Below are 23,026 nucleotides of genomic sequence, written 5' to 3'. Positions count from 1 at the left end.
CTGCTGCAGATGGATCTAACTGACTCCGCCGTTTCATCACAATTAGAAAGTAATTCACACAAATTGTTCTCTATTTCTCAAATTCACTTAAATTTAGTCTTTCTCTGTCCGTCCTCAGCCTAACCACAGGCTCTACTCTTCTCCACAACGGTAACATTACAAAACCAACAGAACAGAAACCTTTGTAAACTCTAATATAACACAATATTTAAATACTAACTTATGTCCCTCTATGTTATTGCTGGGAACTAGAAAATTCAATCATTTTAAGTTCACCTTACTACAACAAAATTTGAGTTTACAGAACTTATTTAAATTAAGTCCAATAAACTTACATTATTATTTGAATGCAATTAATACATTTTATTTGATTAATTTCACTGTTCAGTTTTACAGTGTAGAACAAAACCAAAATCATGATCTCTCAGAAAAGATCTCAGCGAACACAACACATTTTCATTAGACACTAATCAGATAACACACACATCACACTAAAACCAGCTGGGTTTGAACATCACATCCACAGGGAACTTTAATCATGCTGTGAATGAACTGAGAGATAAAGCATCTATGACCGTCTACGCTATAAAATGATGATTATGTCCTGCTATAGAAATCCCTGTTAGAATTTGGCTGAAAATATTAGAATCAGTAATTGAGCTCATTGCCCTCGATGATGAGGTGTGGTGTCCACTGACAAATCCAAAAAAAAAAAAAAAAACATTAAAGACCCTGCATGCAGAACTCTGTAAAATTAGATGTGCACCAGCACACAACAAATAATGCACGCAGGGCAGAATTATGTTTTAGTGAAACAGCCACGTTACAGAAACAGCAGAGCATTGATAGATCTAGTCGTATTAATTCAGCGTCAGCAAGAAACTCATTCACTCGAGGACCATCGAAGACTTTCTGGACATTTCTGATCTAACTGAGCTGCCTGACTTTTCTCTCATTGATTTCTTCTGCCATGAATCAACAAGCGTTACAATCTCCACTGATCTGTGATGATCCTGGAGGATCTCTGAGTCAGTTTCTAGAATGACACTCTTACACTCTTTGTGTGACACTGATGTTAAAGAGGAGAGATGTGGAGAGGAGACTGATGTCTCTCCTCGTCTGATTCACTGCAGGTTTAATCTGATTCTCAAACAATCATGACACTTACTGTCAACAAGTCTGTTATTGTCTGCTCTCTTTAATTTAACAGTGTTTTATATGTTATGCTGAGAACTTCAGGAGCTTCTAGATTCATTGTCACAACTGAATCTTATTCTCATGTAGTAGAGAGAGTTTAGGAAGATGATGATATTAAACTCACCCTTCACAGAGAAAGAAACAGAGCTTGATTGTGATGAGACTGATCTTCCTTCTATGTGTCCTCTACACGTGTACTGACCCTCATCAGATGATTCAGATCCTTCAACAGTGAGAGTGTTTCTGTCTACAGTGTAACGCTGAGACACTGGAATGTTTGAGTTTCCTTTCCACCACTCATATCTCCAGTCTCTGTGATCAGACTCAATCACACACGTCAGACTCACTCTCTCTCCAGTGAATACTGTGTTGTCTGGAGTCACAGTCAGAGTAGATCTGGGTAAATCTGTGAACAGAAGAAAATAAACTCTCAATATCTGACTTCATGTAGTTGATAGTGATGCAATTGTGGTTAAAATGCAGTATGTTATGATTAAAGTTGTAATAAAATATTATTGCCCATTTGTTTGTTTTGTCAGTTCAACTGGATTTTGAAATGAGAAAGTTATTTCACACATTGCATTTGTTGCTACATGCTTGGAGAAGCATATTACAAAAGTGACAAGTTACACAATATATTACTTTTTTAGCAGTCAAGGACTACTACTATAGTACACACCACGGTTCAAAGTAACCTACCCAACAACTGATCAGGAAAAACAATAGTGATCTATTGTGAAGAAATGGACTCCCAAGAAGCAATAGCTTATAGATAGGGCCACCTCCACCTCCAGCACCAGCACCACACACCTGACAAGGATTATGTGAACGCTCCAACTTTAGATGCCAGGGCAACCATTCTTCAAACTGTGGGTATTTAGACTACAGTTACCTTAAGCAGACAAAACTTGACCCGATACCTTTGTACCTCAATTTGAAATGTTCCTTGTACCAAGAGAAAGGGGTTTAACTCTCAGCCACAAATCCCTCAGGTTTATATCTCTCCAGTAGATGTTGCTTTAGTTTATTTTTAAATATAAATAATGAAGCAGATTGTTTTAAATTAGTATCCAGCTCATTCCATAATTGTGGACCACTGTAACATACACTAAACCTAGCACTCGTACCTAAGACAGTCACAATATTTTGTACCTCAATTTGATGAGTAGTAGATGGTATTTTAAAAATTAGTTCCCTTTATATCTGCTTTAGAAATATCAATATTAAAGTCACCCATAATAATACTGTTTTTGTTCATCTGGTTTATACTGAAAAGGAGTTTATTAAAGTGGTTTCATAGTCAGAGTTTGGTACAAGGACTCTACGGCAAGTCAGAGCATCCAGTTTGCAAGAGCGTGAAGATGGCAAGGACAGCTCTTACAATTATACAGAGAGGAAAAATGCCCTTATCACACCAGCCACGGATGAGTGTGAATTTGGAAATGATTTTATTCAACAGTTAAATTAATAAGAAAGTAATATTATTATTTTATTATTAGATTATATTTTGAGTAGGCTATCATTTCAATATAATAAATAGTTGGTGATAGTTTCACAAAAATATAAATTCTGTTTATTTCCATTTACTCAACCCAATGATTCAGATGCAGCTTCTAAAACAAAAGTATAGCATGTGTGTTTCTAAATTAAATATTAATATTTAAAGCTACATTTTGTGTGCTTTTTCAAATTTAACACAATTAACTCTAAAATATCTTCTGAGGATACTTTTTCTTCCTTTTTAAAAACATAATAACATATGAGAAACTGAAATCATACTCAAAAGTAGATACCTGATTTATTTTACAATAAAGCAATTACAAATATAGATATAGGAAATATAGTTATTGAATGATACGACTATGTCCAAATTTGGAAATTATTACAATGGTTAAATAAATATGAAAATTTATGGCAAGTCTTGACCTTTTGGATGCATTTGATTATAAATACCTTTGTAATCTATAATAACAGTACATTTATTTTATATTTGCTCTATGACATTCTTGAATATTTATACAGGCACCTTTAATTTTGGCCAAATTATATACACTTTGTTTGTGAATTTGCTATAACGTAAGCATCATTAATGACCCCTTTATGTTTAATTAAAAAAAAAAAATATAATACATAGAAAAGTTTGATTAGTGAAATGAAAGAATGATTTAATTAAAATTGAGATCGAATATCATCCGTAGACTAATACAAGTGAATGTTCACACTTTAATAGTGTTTATAGCTCCTAACAGACTGTGTGACTCTAAATGTAAGTCAGTTTTCTCTATCGTGTGCCAGCGATTATCAATCTGTGCACCACTGCTGCTGACCCCTGCTCTATACAGTCTATGATTAATATACAGATGATTTAATTTAGATTGAAACAGCATCACAGTATCATGATCACTGTTATGAACTCAAAATCTCCTTATGAGGAAAATACTGCACTAAATTAAATATCAGGTTTGCTCGTCGTTGATGTTAATTTCCAATTTTTGGTAACAAATGAAACACTGATTTGTATTCAGTCAACATTTATGTTCTATAATTCACATATAACACAATTTCATAGTGTACCACATTTACATAATTTAAGAGTATTATACAATTTCAATAACGTCAAATAGGTTTCTTTATGAGGACAATGATATTAAACTCACCCTTCACTGAGAGAGAAACAGAGTTTGATTGTGATGAGACTGATCCTCCTCTTCTCTCTCCTTCACACATGTACCGACCCGAATCAGATGTTTTAGCTTGTTCAATAGTGAGAGTTTTTCCTTTTACAGTGTGACGTTTAGACAAATCAGTTCCATCTTTCCACCACTCATATTCCCAGTCTCTGTGTTTAGACTCAATCACACACGTCAGAATCACTCTCTCTCCAGTGAATACTGTATTGTCTGGAGTCACAGTCAGAGTAGATCTGGGTGAAACTGTGAACAGAAGAAAATAAACTCTCAATATCTGACTTCATGTAGTTGATAGTGACACAAATGTGATTAAAATTGACTGTTATGATAAAAGTTGTAATAAAATGTTTTCATTATTTTATTTGTTTTGTCAATTCAGCTGGATTTAGAAATGAGAAAGTTATAAAAACATTATTGAACAGTTCTTGTTCTGGTCGGTAGGTGGCGCTGTTTTCAGTCAGAGGTTTCAATAAAGCATTTATTTTAGAGATCATTATGGTAATAATCTTCAGAGAAAATGGTAAAGTTGATCTATCTTCTAGGTTCTGTTGTCAGACTCCTTCAACTAACACTGTATTGAATGAACATCATTAAGTTTAGTTAGTACACGAGATCTGAACCTGATGTGCTGGTGGTTTAGGACAGGGGTCCTTGAACCTTTTGGGGCCAGGGATCCCTTGTATGGGATTCTTTTTTTTTTTTTATCCAAGAACCCCTTCATTATTTTTAATGTTTAAGCATATGCTGTACTCTTAGATGTTGGAACTTCTGTTTATTTTTTTATTTTTCTTTTCTGGATTATCTTTTTTATTATTATTTTTATTTTATTATTATTTATTTTATTTTACTGTAGTACTCAATAGTTTTTAATTAGTGACATCTTATGAAGCTTATACACTAACAGCAATGTATTACAAACATATAGTAATATTATTATTATCAGTGTTGGGTATAGTTACTTTGGAAAGTAGTTAGTTAGGTTACAACGTTACCATCAGTTAAAAGTAATCAGTTATGATACAGCGTTACCTATTCATAAAAGTAACGCGTTAGAGTACTCATGCGTTACCAAAAATTAAAAGCAGTTCGCAGCGGCTCACACATGACAGACACAGCCCCCGGCCCCTTTAAATGCACCTAGAAGTCGTGACTCCCGACAATGAATAACGTCAGTCATCCGACTAAATTAACACTGCAGGATAACAATAACAGGAAAGACAGTCAGCAATCGGCTATTCCACATGGCGTTTTATTTATTTATTATCACAGAACATATTATTAATCAAAATTCGCACCTAACGTTACCCAGCCCGAGTAGCCTAGGCTACTGTATATTATGAGCACCACAAGATAACTCCTGATTTTTCTTTAACTTTAAATAATGCAGTTATCAAAGTACAATTATGTTTACTTGTAAACACAACCTTAAACAGGCTTGCAGATTTAAATCCATTTAGAAATGATGAACAACCAGCCAGCCAATGATCTAACAGAAATTAACAGCTGCCTGTCAAATAAAAATGATAATAAACCGAATTAAATCCTTCACCTCCACACAGGCAAATGACAAATCGCTTAATAGCCGAACTAATTATTATTAAAGTGTCACTCACAGTCACAAGCCTAAACTCGCTTTAACACAGTCCTCTTACATTTACTCTTCAAAGTAGTGATTAAAACGTAGCGTTAAATTTGAGGTAGAATTTTTGGCGGTCGACAGAAGCTTTTCACCAAAGCAAAGTGTGCATTTTACCGTTATGTTCTTTTCTTTTTCGTTGACAAATTGAAAATAATGTGCGTACTTCCATAAACCAAACGCTGTCCTCTCTGCTATCTTGCCGGGAGTTCGAAAAAAAAAACCCCACACACACACACACAGGGTCAGGCGCAGGGCACAGACGCATCACAGCCATTGACTTTACGATCACAGAGATTCGGCTCCGCTGATACATCCGCAGGTGGCACAGTAGACCTAGGCCTACTGTCTGACAAAAAGCAGGCTGCAGTCGGGATTTTCCTTTCCTTAAAATAACGGATTACTTTTTTTTTAAAAAATAACGAAGTTACTGATTACTTACGCACGAAACTAACGCGTTAAGTTACAAATTTCAGGAAAAAAGTAATTAGAGTACTCTAACGCGTTACTTTGTAACGCGTTACCCACAACACTGATTATTATTATTTCTCTCAGCGGTCATCAGTTCATGTCTATGGGTCACAGTCGTCCAGTGCTGCACTTTGAGAAATCTTGATTTAGTTTGAACACTCCTCACAGACCACATGATCAAATACTGTTTCTCCTCTTCTCTTTGTAATATCAATCACTTTATCAAGGATTTTTTTTTTTTTTTTTTTTTTTTTGAATAACTTTTTGTGTAAATTCTATCTTTCACTCCTGGTGATATCATGCTCAGTGTGTTTTGGTTTAGCGGGAGATTGCTGCCCTTAAATAATGACATAAAACATAAAGTCACATCTACATCCTCTAGATGTCTGCAGTGATCACTCAGTGTCTCGTCAGATTGATGTGGAGACATTCAAACATCATTATAACAAGAAAACAATGAACCTTTTGCAAAGTGTAACTTTTTGTACTAAAGTAATATTTTTGCAGTTATGTTACAATATTCGGATTTATTTATTTATTTATTTTTGTTTACACGTTTATTTCAGAATCAGAATCAGAATCAGAATCAGAATGAGCTTTATTGGCAGGTATGTTTACACATACGAGGAATTTGTTTTCGTGACAGAAGCTCCGCAGTACAACAGAATGACAGCGACAGAACATAAAACACATAATAAAAGAATAAAAAATACAAATATGTAGACAGTGCATGACAATATACAAATGACAATTGTAGGCAGGTATATTACAAAGTGAAGCTATGTATGTACATATATATTGTGTGCAAAATTTAAGTGTATACTAAGTATGTGTGTTAGATAAATAAAGTGTGTGTGTATATAAATATAAAGTGTAGTGTGTTCGCCGTTATTATAAGCTGTTCATAAGATGGATTGCCTGAGGGAAGAAACTGGTCCTGTGTCTGGTCGTTCTAGTGCTCAGTGCTCTGTAGCGTCGACCAGATGGCAACAGTTCAAAGAGGGAGTGTGCTGGATGTAAGGGGTCCAGAGTGATTTTGACAGCCCTTTTTCTCACTCTGGATAAGTACAGTTCTTGAATAGATGGGAGAGTTGAACCGATGATTCGCTCAGCAGTCCGGACTACCCTCTGTAGTCTTCTGAGGTCAGATTTAGAAGCTGAGCTGAACCAGACAGTTACTGAAGTGCAGAGGATGGATTCAATGATGGTGGAGTAAAACTGTTTCAGCAGCTCCTGTGGCAGGTTAAACTTCCTCAGCTGGCGGAGAACGTACAACCTCTGCTGGGCCTTTTTTACGATGGAGTCAATGTGAATGTCCCACTTCAGGTCCTGAGAGATGGTGGTTCCCAGGAACCTGAATGACTCCACTGCAGTCACAGTGCTGTTCATGATGGTGAGTGGGGGGAGTGCAGGGGGGTCTCTCCTGAAGTCCACGATCATCTCCACTGTTTTGAGGGTGTTAAGCTCCAGGTTGTTGAGACTGCACCAGACAGCCAGCTCTTTTACCTCCTGTCTGTAAGCAGACTCGTCACCGTCCTGAATGAGGCCGATGAGTGTGGTGTCATCTGCAAACTTCAGGAGCTTGACAGAGGGGTCCTTAGACGTGCAATCGTTGGTGTAGAGGGAGAAGAGCAGTGGGGAGAGAACACAGCCCTGGGGAGCTCCGGTGCTGATTGTACGGGTGCTGGATGTGTATTTTCCCAACCTCACTAGCTGCTGCCTGTCTGTCAGGAAGCTGTTGATCCACTGACAGATGGAGGTGGGCACGGAGAGCTGATTTAGTTTGGGCAGAAGGAGGTTTGGGATGATCGTGTTGAAGGCCGAGCTGAAGTCCACAAACAGGATCCTCACATAAGTCCCCGGTCTGTCTAGGTGTTGCAGAACATAATGCAGTCCAATGTTTACTGCATCGTCCACAGACCTGTTTGCTCTGTAGGCAAACTGAAGAGGATCCAGCAAGGGCCCAGTGATGTCCTTCAGGTGGGCCAGCACCAGTTTTTCAAATGACTTCATGACTACAGACGTTAGAGCCACAGGCCTGTAGTCATTTAGTCCTGTAATTTTGGGTTTCTTAGGGATGGGGATGATGGTGGAACGTTTGAGGCATGAAGGGACTTCGCACAGCTCCAGCGATCTGTTGAAGATCTGTGTGAAGATGGGGGCCAGCTGGTCAGCACAGGATTTCAGACAGGCTGGTGTAACACAATCTGGGCCTGATGCTTTTTTCCTTTTCTGCTTCCGGAAGACCTGGCGCACCGCATCCTCGCTGATCTGAATTGCAGGTGTGGGGGAGAGGGGGGATGCAGGAGGTGAGAATGGTGAGAGTGCTTGATTGGAGAGGTGTTCAGGATGGGTTGCAGGAGCTGTTAATGGTGTGAACGGTAGTTTGGAGAGGCATTCAGGGCTGGTTGCAGGAGTTGTGAAGGGTGTGAATGGTTGTGTGGGGAGGCGTTCAGGGCAGGTGAGGGGTGTTCTTTCAAACCTGCAGTAAAACTCGTTCAGATCGTCTGCCAGTCGTTGATTCTCTACGGTGCTGGGGGGTGGTGTCTTGTAATTGGTGATCTTCTTTAGACTTTTCCACACTGATGCGGAGTCGTTGGAAGTGAACTGAGTCCTTATTTTTTCAGAATAATTCCTCTTTGCCACTTTGATCTCCTTTTCCAATGTGTATTTAGCCTGTTTATACAAGACATTGTCCCCCTTCACGTAAGCATCTTCTTTGGCCTGACGGAGCTGTCTGAGTTTTGCAGTGAACCACGGTTTGTCATTATTGTAAATTAGTTGAGTCTTTGTAGGAATACACATATCCTCACAGAAACTGATATATGATGTTACAGTCTCTGTGAGTTCATCCAGATCGGTGGCAGCAGCTTCAAAAACACTCCAATCAGTGAGGTCAAAACAAGATTGTAAATCCTGCTCTGCTTCATTAGTCCATCTTTTTACAGTCCTTGATACAGGTTTAGCTGATTTTAGTTTCTGCCTGTAGGACGGTATTAGATGAACCAGAAGGTGATCAGAACGTCCCAAAGCTGCTCGTGGAACAGAGTGAAATGCATCCTTTATTGTGGTGTAACAGTGATCCAATATATTACTGTCTCTTGTGGGACATGTAACATGCTGTCTGTATTTTGGCAGTTCACGGGACAGATTGGCTTTATTAAAGTCCCAGAGAATGATTAAAACAGAGTCCGGGTGTTGTTGTTCTGTCTCTGTGATCTGATCAGCGAGTTTCTGTAAAGCTGAGCTCACATGCGCTTGAGGATGGATGTAAACACTGACCAGAATGAACGAGTGAAACTCCCGTGGTGAATAGAATGGCTTGCAGTTAATGAAGAGTGTTTAGAGATTTGAGCAGCACGTCTTCTTTAACACAGTTACATCTGTACACCACCGTTCATTGATGTAAAAGCATGTCCCGCCGCCGCGCGATTTCCCCGTGGATTCTGATTCACGATCCGCTCTAAACAGCTTAAAGCCCGGCAGATGGAGCGCGCTGTCCGGTATGGTGTCATTCAGCCAGGTTTCCGTGAAACACAGAGCAGCAGAGTGTGTGAAATCCTTATTAGTCCGAGAAAGCAGAAGGAGTTCGTCCGTTTTGTTGGGTAGAGAGCGGAGATTTGCCAGATGGATGCTAGGCAACAGCGTTCGAAATCCGCGCTTCCTGAGTCTGACGAGCGCTCCCGCTCGCTTCCCCCGTCTGCGCGTCCTGAAGCGCTTGATCAGCGCCGCCGCTCCTCCGATAACAACGTTCACTAAAACGTCTGAATAATTGAAATCCGGAAAAACATCTTGTGGTGCGTTCTGCCGAATGTTCAGCAGTTCTTCCCTGGTGAAACTGATGGCAAGAATATAACTAAAGACAGGACAAACTAACAAAAACACAAAAACATATGCGGAGCTCGTCACGGAGGCAGCCATCCTGTATCGGCGCCAGCGTCGATATTACTAAATTATTATTTAGTAATATTCATATCATTATGAACATATATGAACATTATTCATCCAGATCATTAGAGTTACACATTGTGGATGTTTTATAGTTTCTGCTTCTACAACGTCTGTGTTTTTGTTTTCTGCTTTGTGGCTGATGTAGTGACTTCATTTGACAAAATTGATGAAAAAAAAATATATAAAAAATACATTTTAGGTTTTGTGAAACATTAATTTCTCTACAGTTCTGTGGAGAACCTGTTTTTATTGTTGAGCAGGTTCCACAAAGTCATGAATTTCATGCCATTTATATCAGAGGAACATTTATGTTGAAATTTGGTATCTAACTGACCCTCTGATGTCACATGGACTACTTTGATGATGTTTTTCTTATCTTTCTGGACATGGACAGTAGACCGTACACACAGCTTCAATGGAGGGACTGAGAGCTCTCAGACTAAATCTAAAATATCTTAAACTGTGTCCTGAAGATAAACAGAGATCTTACGGGTTTGGAACAACATGAGGGTGAGTTATTAATGACATAAATTTGCTATTTGGGTGAACTAACCCTTTAATGGCACACAGTCATTCTTGCAATCAACTACAATAAGATTTCTATTTATTTTAACCTTTGGGTTACGAGTCTGACTCTCTAACCATGAAGCTACAACTTCCCCCACAGCAGTGTTTTACAGCATGAGGAGCTACACATATAAATGATGAGTGAAGATGAACAACAGCAAAATATGGAGATGAATTATCAGCAAAGAGACAAATGTGTGATCCTCATGTGATCCATGTAGACAAATAAACTACTACAACACTATTCATATTTAATAAATCAAATGTAAATCAGTAGAGCACAATACCTTGAGTGAGTCCAGAGTGGATGAAGGACATCAGCACTAAACACAGAAGAAACAGATATGAATCATTTCCATTGGTTCAACACAATGCAGATCACAGAAACATGTCTAGAGTTTCAGCTGAAAGTGTTTCGCTGTTTTGATGCTCCATGAGAACCGATGGAGGATATTCTCCATCATTTAACACACACAATTAATTCAGAAGACAGAAATAACACAATATTGATGTGCGCTGTTTCAGTTCTAGCAAACTATCAGCTATCAAAGCTAAGAGGAATAAAAAACAGAAACGTTTAGACTGATGAAACATGAAGACAACAAATATGTGATTGAAATAATATAATATATCATTATACAATAATAATATATGGCAAATAATATCTGGTTAATGTGTGTCCTTTTCAGGTAGGCTAAAAAAATGTAACTATGTGAAAAATGCTAATTGATTTATAGTATTGAAATGATAAAACATATATTATCTGCCCTATTCTGTGATCAAAATAAGAAAAAAAGGTGTATAAACCACTCATAAAATTCCCATTAGAATTTAGTTTTTTATATAGAACACAAATGATTGATTATTGTCCATCAGTTTATTTGATTTGACCAATTAAAAGAGATGAGAAAAAATAAAATAATAACCTGTCCAGTAGACAAAAAAAGTACTATATCATTACACACACACACACACACACACACACACACGTAAGGGATAATGTACATCTAACCGGTTGAATTAACCCCGACAGGGTGATCAGGACCCCCATGCGAAGCTTATTACACGGCTACTTGACACATAAATAATTAAGAAGAAAATGTTTTAAAACCTTGTTAGTTCTCTTATAATTCATTACAGTGTACAAAACAATCGTACCAAAATGGCAGCAGCTGGGTTTGTATGAAACGAGAGCGAGTCAGCGATACCAGGATGATATTATTTAACAATTGTTCACAATTTTAAATCAAGTTTTAAGATTTTATTACCTAAACAAACCCAAAGCTTCCACCAAGAAAAAAAATATTTCAAACAAGAGTACAGCGCTGACTGCAGTAACCCGGATGAGCCGCTGTTATTAGCTTCTACAGGTTGTTATCCAGAGATAAATGACCAATCAGAATCAAGTAATCCACAGAGCCATGTAATAAATATAAATATAATGTATGTAGTAAGACAGTTGCACACTTGTAAACACACATTACAAGCAGATATGAACATTAATGTGATGATTGTTTCTCATCACTGACTCTTCACTGGAACAGAAGACCAAACCACATCAGGTCAAAGTGTTTGAGACACCGCCTCACTTCCTGTTTGACTCTGAAAACATCGACTCCTCCCTCGTCTTGTGTTCAGGACATTCTGGACCAGAGAGAATTTATTTTTATTTTTTCCAAAAGTGAACCAGAAAGTGAGCCAGCGGTGAGTATGTACAGTATTGTTCAAAATAATAGCAGTACAATGTGACTAACCAGAATAATCAAGGTTTTTAGTATATTTTTTATTGCTACGTAGGCAAACAAGTTACCAGTAGGTTCAGTAGATTCTCAGAAAACAAATGAGACCCAGCATTCATGATATGCACGCTCTTAAGGCTGTGCAATTGGGCAATTAGTTGAATTAGTTGAAAGGGGTGTGTTCAAAGAAATAGCAGTGTCTACCTTTGACTGTACAAACTCAAAACTATTTTGTACAAACATTTTTTTTTTTCTGGGATTTAGCAATCCTGTGAATCACTAAACTAATATTTAGTTGTATGACCACAGTTTTTTAAAACTGCTTGACATCTGTGTGGCATGGAGTCAACCAACTTGTGGCACCTCTCAGCTGTTATTCCACTCCATGATTCTTTAACAACATTCCACAATTCATTCACATTTCTTGGTTTTGCTTCAGAAACAGCATTTTTGATATCACCCCACAAGTTCTCAATTGGATTAAGGTCTGGAGATTGGGCTGGCCACTCCATAACATTAATTTTGTTGGTTTGGAACCAAGACTTTGCCCGTTTACTAGTGTGTTTTGGGTCATTGTCTTGTTGAAACAACCATTTCAAGGGCATGTCCTCTTCAGCATAGGGCAACATGACCTCTTCAAGTATTTTAACATATGCAAACTGATCCATGATCCCTGGTATGTGATAAATAGGCCCAACACCATAGTAGGAGAAACATGCCCATATCATGATGCTTGCACCTCCATGCTTCACTGTCTTCACTGTGTACTGTGGCTTGAATTCAGAGTTTGGGGGTCGTCTCACAAACTGCCTGTGGCCCTTGGACCCAAAAAGAACAATTTTACTCTCATCAGTCCACAAAATGTTCCTCCATTTCTCTTTAGGCCAGTTGACGTGTTCTTTGGCAAATTGTAACCTCTTCTGCACATGCCTTTTTTTTAACAGAGGGACTTTGCGGGGGATTCTTGAAAATAGATTAGCTTCACACAGACGTCTTCTAACTGTCACAGTACTTACAGGTAACTCCAGACTGTCTTTGATCATCCTGGAGGTGATCATTGGCTGAGCCTTTGCCATTCTGGTTATTCTTCTATCCATTTTGATGGTTGTCTTCCGTTTTCTTCCACGTCTCTGGTTTTGCTCTCCATTTTAAGGCATTGGAGATCATTTTAGCTGAACAGCCTATCATTTTTTGCACCTCTTTATAGGTTTTCCCCTCTCTAATCAACTTTTTAATCAAAGTACGCTGTTCTTCTGAACAATGTCTTGAACGACCCATTTTCCTCAGCTTTCAAATGCATGTTCAACAAGTGTTGGCTTCATCCTTAAATAGGGGCCACCTGATTCACACCTGTTTCTTCACAAAATTGATGACCTCAGTGATTGAATGCCACACTGCTATTTTTTTGAACACACCCCTTTCAACTAATTTGTCACAGGCCGGAGCGGACCACCAATTCAACGGGTCTCGCTCCTCCCTCTAACTTCCACCTCGAGGAGGTCCCACAACACCCCAATGAATGGACGGACAACCAAGATTAAAATGTAACAATTTTATTTGTTTAAAAGTTTGGGGAAAGGGGTAAGGAAACTTTAAAACTAATGATGACTCGAACTATTCTTTATCCACAAATACGGATTCCAGTCTCAAGAACACTCCTCTTCAGCCCTTCCTCGACAACACTCCACTTCAGCCCTTAATTTCCCGCCGACTCCACTCCAGGTAAGTTTAAAGCAAGAGCTAGGCAGTTGACGTGCAGGGGTTCTAGCTCTCAGGTAAATACAGAGTTCAATACACAGGTGAGTATTCACAGGGCTAAGCTGTTAGCGTGCAGGGGTTCTAGCTCTCAAGTAAGTACAGTGTTCCATACACAGGTAAGTGTTCACAGGGCTGAGCTGTTAGCGTGCAGGGGTTCTAGCTCTCAGGTAAGTACAGTGTTCCATACACAGGTGGGTATTCACAGGGCTGGGCTGTTAGCGTGCAGGGGTTCTAGCTCTCAATGTAAGTACAGTGTTCCATACACAGGTGGGTATTCACAGGGCTGGGCTGTTAGCGTGCAGGGGTTCTAGCTCTCAGGTAAGTACAGTGTTCGATACACAGGTAAGTATTCACAGGGCTGAGCTGTTAGCGCTACTCACCACGGAAGATATTCAGAGGTCTGTATTCCAAGCAGATACGGGTTTAGTCGATGACTGACGGCTGGTGGGCCTTACAGGTGAAACTGCAAACAATACTGGGCTTCCCGCCCAGCTTGACAAGGGGGCACACGGGGGAGGATCGGCTGTTGTCCTTCGCTTCCCTCGTCAAATAAACAGCACAGACGACACGCACAAGGCCGGTGGTTGCCGACAGGGCCAAGGACACAACGTCACATGGATAAAAAGGATAAGGCTTTGATTTAAAAGCTTACAGAGATTGCTGCGTGGGCAACGACATCCAACCTCCTCCAGAGGCGCCTCCAACACGTCCGAGCTCCAGCTTACTTAAGGTAAAGACTGTGGTTGCCACCAATACACTACTCCTCTCCGTCAGGCCTCTTCCTACGACCAGGGACACAACCACGGACAAACACCACACACCACAAAGGCACTACAATTCTTCTCGTGTGTACACTTCAATATAGCAGCACTCACCACACTCCACACACTCAGTGAAAGAAGATCGGTGGTGTATTCCCGTTTCGGGCTCAGAGTCCTGACAGGGCGGGTCAGATGGACAAAGGCAGGAGGGCAGACCACAGCAGGCAGATATATCGTACACCGGAGTCTCTCCGTCTTTCCCAGCGATCTCCAACGCAAGGCACTACTATCAACACTGAGAAAACACACAAGCACTGAGGATTATCAGATCAACACAAGAGGGGGGGGATTTTCCACTGCTACGGAGAGATATGCAGTCGGAATCCTTTCTTAAAGGCGGTTAGTCTCCCTCCACATCCGTCATTCACTCTCCACAATATACAAGAAATGTTCGTAAAGTCTTCACCCACCAGTGCACAGTGTTGTCCTCTCCCAACACGAATTCAATGATCTCCTTCACTCAGGGGCCTTCCAAACGTAGGATCGCTCCTTCAACTCAATCCACAATAAGAGGTAAACACAACATACAAAAGGTCGATCACTTAACTTCCTCCGCACTTCCAATATCCATTTTCCTTGGATTCTCCGTTGCAGCCCGTAAATCGCAACATCCACGCCACACCAGCCACTTCCGTATCCCGTTGAACAACAGCAGAACAAAAACCTACTCCTGTTCATAAACCAGCCCCTTTTATATCACTGCATCCTTCCCGATCCTCCAATCGGTATCCAACACATCCTCTTCCCACACCTGACATGTATTTTGGATAATTTCCCCACCTTGGGCCAACCGGAACAGAACTTATGTTTCACTTAAATTGGTCCGGGCGGAAATATTTCCCACACTACAGTTCCGCCCGGATTAGTCACCCAGTGACAAATTGCCCAATTGCACAGCCTTAAGAGCGTGCATATCATGAATGCTGGGTCTCATTTGTTTTCTGAGAATCTACTGAACCTACTGGTAACTTGTTTGCCACGTAGCAATAAAAAAATATACGAAAAACCTTGATTATTCTGGTTAGTCACATTGTACTGCTATTATTTTGAACAATACTGTATATGAAGTATATTAAGAAACAATAAATATGTTGTTCAAAAGGTTTTTCTGCTGAGAACAGACTTCACACATCTGCTAAAAATCACATATCTAAATATATATATATATATATATATATATATATATATATATATATATATATATATATATATATATATATCACAAATCACAAGTGTCTCAGAAAACAGAAGTTAATTAGTATGGACAATTAATTTTAAATAAGAGCGACATAAAAAACATAAATTATTAAAAGTGATGAAAACTTGTGTTTGGTCACTGTTATCAAACTCTCTGAACCTCTGATGGAGAGTCTATTAAAAGAAAAAATGAACTTCCTGAAATATGAAGAACGTGTATTATAACAAAACCAAGCAAAAGCACACGTCCACAGATCCTCCATCTTTCACAAGCAGCACAGATAAATACATGTTCTCTCAAACTCTGGATCTGATCCACACGCAACATATCATCACATTAATCTGAACAATAAAGAATATGATAAACAGCAAGACGGTGGATTCATAGACCCTCCTACACACAGCACAAGCATTAATCTTCAGCTGAATACTGTATTAAAAACCGAAGATAGTGTAGAATATAATGAAATACTCACAGAGTGTGAGAGACAGTGCACTGGAGCCCATACTGACACATTAACAGACTGTTTGAACTAAATCAGACACTTCCTGCTTTTCACACTTCAAGAAGAGATGAGGGAGGAGACAAACTCTACACACAAATACATCAAGAAATAGGAAGAAAACCAGACCCACTCTTTTACTGCATTAAAGCTGTTAAAGCTGTTTATCTCCTTGAAAAGAGAAAGTGTTCAGTAATTGTTCTCACACTGCTTTGTTTTGTTCGTTCACAGCCAAAGCCTCACAGATTATGAACAGATCAGAGAATAGCAAGTAAATCATGAGCTGACTTCTAATGTAGTTCTGTTCATGTAAGACCCGCTCTTATCTGAGTTATTCTCTCATCAACAATTACAGCGGCTCGATTAATGACAACTAAACTGCTTTTACACAATGATCAATATAATGAATAATTAATATAGTGTATCTGTTATTACATTCAGACATTATCTGAATATTTTACTTTCAGAAGTGAGAAGTAAAACCAGGAGACTCTGAATCTTCAGCAGTTTTCTTTATTTCTGTTTGATGCTCATGTCATTCAGTCTAATAAAGCAGACACATGTTAGTTTATATACATTTTAGAGAGCAGTCCTTAAACAAAGGATGTAAACAGTTATTAGGAGCCTGACCAGTTTCACGAGGCCCGATCAAAACAGTATAATTGTACCACACAGATACCTCACAGAGATAAAAATACATCCTCAACATTAGTATTTCTGCTCATAAACACTTGCCACAACTTCAAAGACTGGAGCAGAGTCATCAAAATCCATCAAAACATGATCACCTCAGTACTGCGCTTGATTAACTCTCAATATGGAGAACAAGAACTAGAAGAAAAATATATGTATATATTGTTTTTGTTTTTATTCTGTTATGAAGACTCTCTCCTCTGACAGTAAACCAAATATGCTTAACTGTATTCAATTATAAGTAAATGTGAACTTGTGAAAGCAATATGAATTGGAACAGGTTTTCTAAAGGAAGTAAATGAAAATGACACGCACATGTTGCTGGGAAACTTTTGCTCTTGTTGTAGTATTTTGAGGTTTATGAAACTACAGATGAAGAATAAGAATAACTATCTTCCTCGCTCTGGTTAAAAATATAGAGCAGAAACAGAGCAGAAGTCAAACCACAACCATCAGCTCAAGCTTTATTAGGCGTCTTTTAACACTTCTGTTATTTTCTCACTTCAAGCAGCTTCTAAAGTCAGCAATGCACAAATAAAGATGTGTCTTCAGTGATCAGCTAAAGACGCCAATGCAACATAAGGAAATGTGAGGCGTATTGTAACTCAGAAATTTAATTTTAACTATATATGGCCTCAGAAAAATAAAGCCTACCATAGAAACATCCCACAGAATGTTGACTTCCACTACAAGGTTCATCACCAAACTACAACACTGAGAGAAACATCTCCAGAACTCACTTTGACTGAACATTGATGCTATGATCATATTAGAGATGTTTCATGGTTATCAAATATCCACAAACATAAACTAATTATAATTATTGAGACACATAATGATTGAATATTTATAAATATGTACTTAAGAAACACTTGCAAGAAGATCAGACATGATTCTGATTAAAAAAATAAATAAAATACAAATGAAATTAAACCATATTGCCTTATTTGTGGCCGTGGGGAAAAGATTGCCGTGTCCCTCGCTGCTCTGAAGAAAGAGATCGATGTGGAGAAGAACAACTGGGAGTCTGGGGTCAACACACACCGGCCCAGCTCACCGATCACAACACACACCGGCCCAGCTCACCGATCACAACACACACCGGCCCAGCTCACCGAACACAACACACACCGGCCCAGCTCACCGAACACAACACACACCGGCCCAGCTCACCGAACACAACACACACCGGCCCAGCTCACCGAACACAACACACACCGGCCCAGCTCACCGAACACACACCGGCCCAGCTCACCGATTACAACACACACCGGCCCAGCTCACCGAACACAACACACACCGGCCCAGCTCACCGAACACAACACACACCGGCCCAGCCCACCGAACACAACACACACCGGCCCAGCCCACCGAACACACACCGGCCCAGCTCACCGATTACAACACACACCGGCCCAGCTCACCGAACACAACACACACCGGCCCAGCCCACCGAACACACACCGGCCCAGCTCACCGATTACAACACACACTGGCCCAGCTCACCGAACACAACACACACTGGCCCAGCTCACCGAACACAACACACACTGGCCCAGCCCACCGAACACACACCGGCCCAGCTCACCGATCACAACACACACCGGCCCAGCTCACCGATCACAACACACACCGGCACAGCTCATCGAACACAACACACACTGGCCCAGCTCACCGAACACAACACACACTGGCCCAGCTCACCGAACACAACACACACTGGCCCAGCTCACCGAACACAACACACACTGGCCCAGCTCACCGAACACAACACACACTGGCCCAGCTCACCGATCACAACACACACTGGCCCAGCTCACCGATCACAACACACACCGGCCCAGCTCACCGATCACAACACACACCGGCACAGCTCATCGATCACAACACACACTGGCCCAGCTCACCGATCACAACACACACCGGCCCAGCTCACCGATCACAACACACACTGGCCCAGCTCACCGATCACAACACACACCGGCCCAGCTCACCGATCACAACACACACTGGCACAGCTCACCGAACACAACACACACTGGCCCAGCTCACCGATCACAACACACACCGGCACAGCTCATCGAACACAACACACACTGGCCCAGCTCACCGATCACAACACACACCGGCACAGCTCACCGATCACAACACACACCGGCCCAGCTCACCGATCACAACACACACTGGCACAGCTCACCGAACACAACACACACTGGCCCAGCTCACCGATCACAACACACACCGGCACAGCTCATCGAACACAACACACACTGGCCCAGCTCACCGATCACAACACACACCGGCCCAGCTCACCGATCACAACACACACTGGCCCAGTTCACCGAACACAACACACACTGGCCCAGCCCACCGAACACACACCGGCCCAGCTCACCGAACACAACACACACTGGCCCAGCTCACCGATCACAACACACACCGGCACAGCTCATCGATCACAACACACACTGGCACAGCTCACCGATTACAACACACACCGGCCCAGCTCATCGATTACAACACACACCGGCCAAGCTCACCGATCTTGCATTAATATGATGCTACTATATCTCTGACACAATTTTCCTCTCAAGAAGTGCAAGAATGCAGCACTACTGAGTAAGCTATGATGGAATATATTTTTTATAATGTTTATGAAAGGACTAGATGATGGTTAATTACTGTTCAAGTTGTGATAACTTAAAATGATGAATCTGTTAATTAAACCTTTGTTTTACTCAAGAGTATGTGTGTGTCGATATGTGTTTGCTTAAGAACTTGTTTCAGTATCTTCATCATTTCCTCCAACATGAGCAGTCACCCATAAATATTCTGCTATAATTCTCAGTTGGTATTTTCGGTGCAAACCTTGCAGTAGCTACTTCTATTAATATATATTTTCTAGATTCTGATCTTCCACTCAGTATACTTGTAAATGCAGAATATGAATCTGAACAGATCACAACTGTTGTTGGTTGATTTCTTCCACTCACTGTAAAGTTTTCTGAAAAGAAAAGGTTTCTCCCTGCAAAGCTGTCACAGGAGAGGATCTAAAAGATCACAACATATTCAAGGACTTGATTCTGAAGCTCCTCTATCTTAGCTAGTAATGAAGCTAATGCTGACCGAGTCATATATTATTCTACAATAATCAATAAGAGGATGTCTTGTAGCTGGACTCCGATTTGACATAACAAGTGACTTTTAGTAGAACCGCCCATGATTCTGGTTTCACTTAGGTCCGTTAGCGAAGTATAAACTCCCGTTCCTCTCTGTTGCTTTATTCAGAGAGTGTGCGTTTTAGATATTAATATTAAGTATGTCTGAAAGAGGAAAATGCGGTAAAGGACTCGGTAAAGGAGTCGCTGGTTCTTCGTGATAATATCCGGGGAATCACTAAACCCGCTATTCATCGTCTTGCTCCTCGCTAGGTGGTGGGCGGGATTAACATTTCAAAGCCTCTGATTGGCTCTAATGTGGCCAATGAAATCATTCTGTGGGTTGCTCAATGGAGACACCCAATCACAGATCGCCGTTTTCCCCTTTATGAATTAGCATAGAATAGTGCATTAAAAAAATAAATTTATTCATCACAGTTTCAGCATCAATAGCTGGTAAATGCATATAGTCAGCAGATAAAGATGTTATTGGAAGTGATCATTTTCCAGTGATCTGTGAAATTCAAAATGACATTAAAATACAAAATTGTAGGTTTGCTTTAAGATGGATACATTAAAAGGCAGATTAGGAAATGTGTGATGTGAAGAACAATTTGAAAATATGTCAGTCGAGGGTAGTGTTGATGATAGATATAGTAAAGTAGTGAATGGTATTTATTTAGCAATATCACAATCTATCCCACTAATAACTTGGGTGTTGATGCCACAGTGGATAAGACACATGCCTTTGGTGTGAAAGACCTGGGTTTGAATCCACTGTGAGACACCAATGTGTCCCTGAGCAAGACACTTAACCCCTCGCTAGCATCAGCTAAATGAATAATGTAATGTAATACAAACAAAAGAAAGAACAAGAAGAAAAAAAACAAGAAGAAAGCAGCATGGCAAAGCTTCTGTAATACAATAGAGAGGGAAACTGAAGTAAATGCAGTTTGGTGTATGATAAAGAAGATGAATGGAAGTGACAGCTCCAGAAAGATCCCTGTGATGGAGGAAGGAGGGACGGAAGACATTACAAATAAAGATAAGGTCACAGTGTTAGCTCAAACATTTGCTAAAGCTCATAGCATTGAAAACTTAGATGATGCATTCTTAACAAGAAGACAACAAATCATGAATATAAATAGAAATACTTACAAGAAAAAACAAGATTTTAATAGTATTTTGGTTTAATTGTTTTGAATTAAAATCAGTTATTATTAACAGTTATTAATACTATGTGAAGTCATGGACAAAATGATTGTGAGGCGACTGAATTACATTTTGGAGAAAAGGGAAATGTTATCAACTTTTCAAAGTGGATTTAGGAAAAGTAGATCTACAGTAGACTTTGATAGTGTTTGAAAATGAAGTTTAAAAGCCTTTATAATGAAATAATACATGGATGCAGTATTCTGTGACATAGAAAAGGCTTATGACACTTTGTGGAGGAAAGATTTGCTAATTAAACTGAATAAATTAACTATAGGTGGAACATTTTATAATTGGGTTTTAGACTTTCTATTTGAGCGTAGCTTTCAGGTTAAAATTGGAGAAGAAATATCAGATCCTTATAACATCCTAAACGGACTCTGCAGGGTAGTGCAATCAGCCCAATATTGTTTAATTTAACAATTATTTATTATTTTTGATTAAAAAAAAGCACTTTGCACTTTATGCAGATGATGGAGCATTATGGAAGAGAGGACACAATATTAGAAATGTAGTTAAAGGCAAACAGGAGAGTAGTTGTATCATATCCTTTGTGTCAGATTGATGATTTATGGCCTGATTTATGAGTCCTGTCAACGTTGATTGACAGTTTGTCATATGTCAAATGTGTCCATGATCAGATTTATGAGCTGATTTATGGCTATATGACCTGTGTGTCACAGAGACTTCAGTCTCACCGAGGTCCTGTCACACGGAGGTGTGTGTAACTCAGAAGTTTAAACAGATGTCAGATCTGACTTTTGAAGTATTCATGACTGGATTTATGATGGTTTTATCTCTAACCAGAGCTGTGGGGGTTTCTGTGGAGTTCCTGAGCTGTTACTCTCTTCCAGTCAGAAGGTGTTTGGGTTCTTCCAGTGGGCAGCCATTTATGCTGCGGCGCCCGGGGAGCAGTTGGGGGTTCGATGCCTTGCTCAAGGGCACCTAATGTCGCGTTTCCACCGCAGGAACTTTACCCAGGAACTAGGGACTTTGGCCTGGTACTTGGTGTGTTTCCACCGCAGGAACCAGGAACTAAATAAAAGTTCCGGGTAAAAAAAAATGCCCCTCAGAAATTCCCTGCTGGCGAGGTGGTACTTTTTCAAAGTTCCTGAACTTTCGGGGGCGGGACTTTGGCGCTAAAGATGCTGATTGGTTGAGTTCACACAGCATTGGTGGAGTTCAACCACCATTTTAAATGAAAACGAAAGGAGGCAGTGGTATTTTATATCCTATTTCGTTTTATTGTAAATATACTGAGGGGAAAATTGCAGTAGCCAAAGCGAGCGGAGTTAACGCAGCATTGGTTGAATTAAAACACCATTTATTCTGATCATTTTCAAATATTACTGTTATTGTGTCATGAAATGTAATTTTAAAAGTATTTCAGACGAGAATGTAGTGGTTTAAAACTCAAATCTATGTTTTATGTA

The 23,026-nt window shown here is 39.9% G+C and overlaps 2 protein-coding genes and 1 long non-coding RNA gene across 3 annotated transcripts in view; all 3 read right to left on the bottom strand.

Moving 5' to 3' along the window:
• LOC128017541 (basement membrane-specific heparan sulfate proteoglycan core protein) overlaps positions 1-23,026 on the bottom strand; it is a 1,082,135-nt gene that overhangs the window by 636,386 nt on the left and 422,723 nt on the right. The window lies entirely within an intron of this gene.
• Positions 965-16,650, bottom strand: LOC128017442 (neuronal cell adhesion molecule-like). Its single transcript, XM_052602841.1, has 4 exons — positions 16,504-16,650; positions 10,800-10,835; positions 3,855-4,130; positions 965-1,603 (listed from the first exon to the last, which is right to left on the bottom strand). The coding sequence occupies exons 1-4, from the start codon at positions 16,532-16,534 to the stop codon at positions 1,236-1,238; spliced, it is 711 nt and encodes a 236-aa protein (XP_052458801.1). The 5' UTR covers positions 16,535-16,650; the 3' UTR covers positions 965-1,235.
• On the bottom strand, positions 13,789-15,469 carry LOC128017450 (uncharacterized). The gene is made up of 2 exons (XR_008184454.1): positions 15,241-15,469; positions 13,789-15,065 (listed from the first exon to the last, which is right to left on the bottom strand). It is a non-coding gene; the product is annotated as an uncharacterized LOC128017450 (long non-coding RNA).

Source organism: Carassius gibelio, chromosome A7 (genome assembly GCF_023724105.1).
Source record: "Carassius gibelio isolate Cgi1373 ecotype wild population from Czech Republic chromosome A7, carGib1.2-hapl.c, whole genome shotgun sequence".
Lineage (NCBI taxonomy): Eukaryota > Metazoa > Chordata > Actinopteri > Cypriniformes > Cyprinidae > Carassius > Carassius gibelio.
Note: the sequence above shows the minus strand (reverse complement) of the source record. Positions and strands in the feature narration are given on the sequence as shown.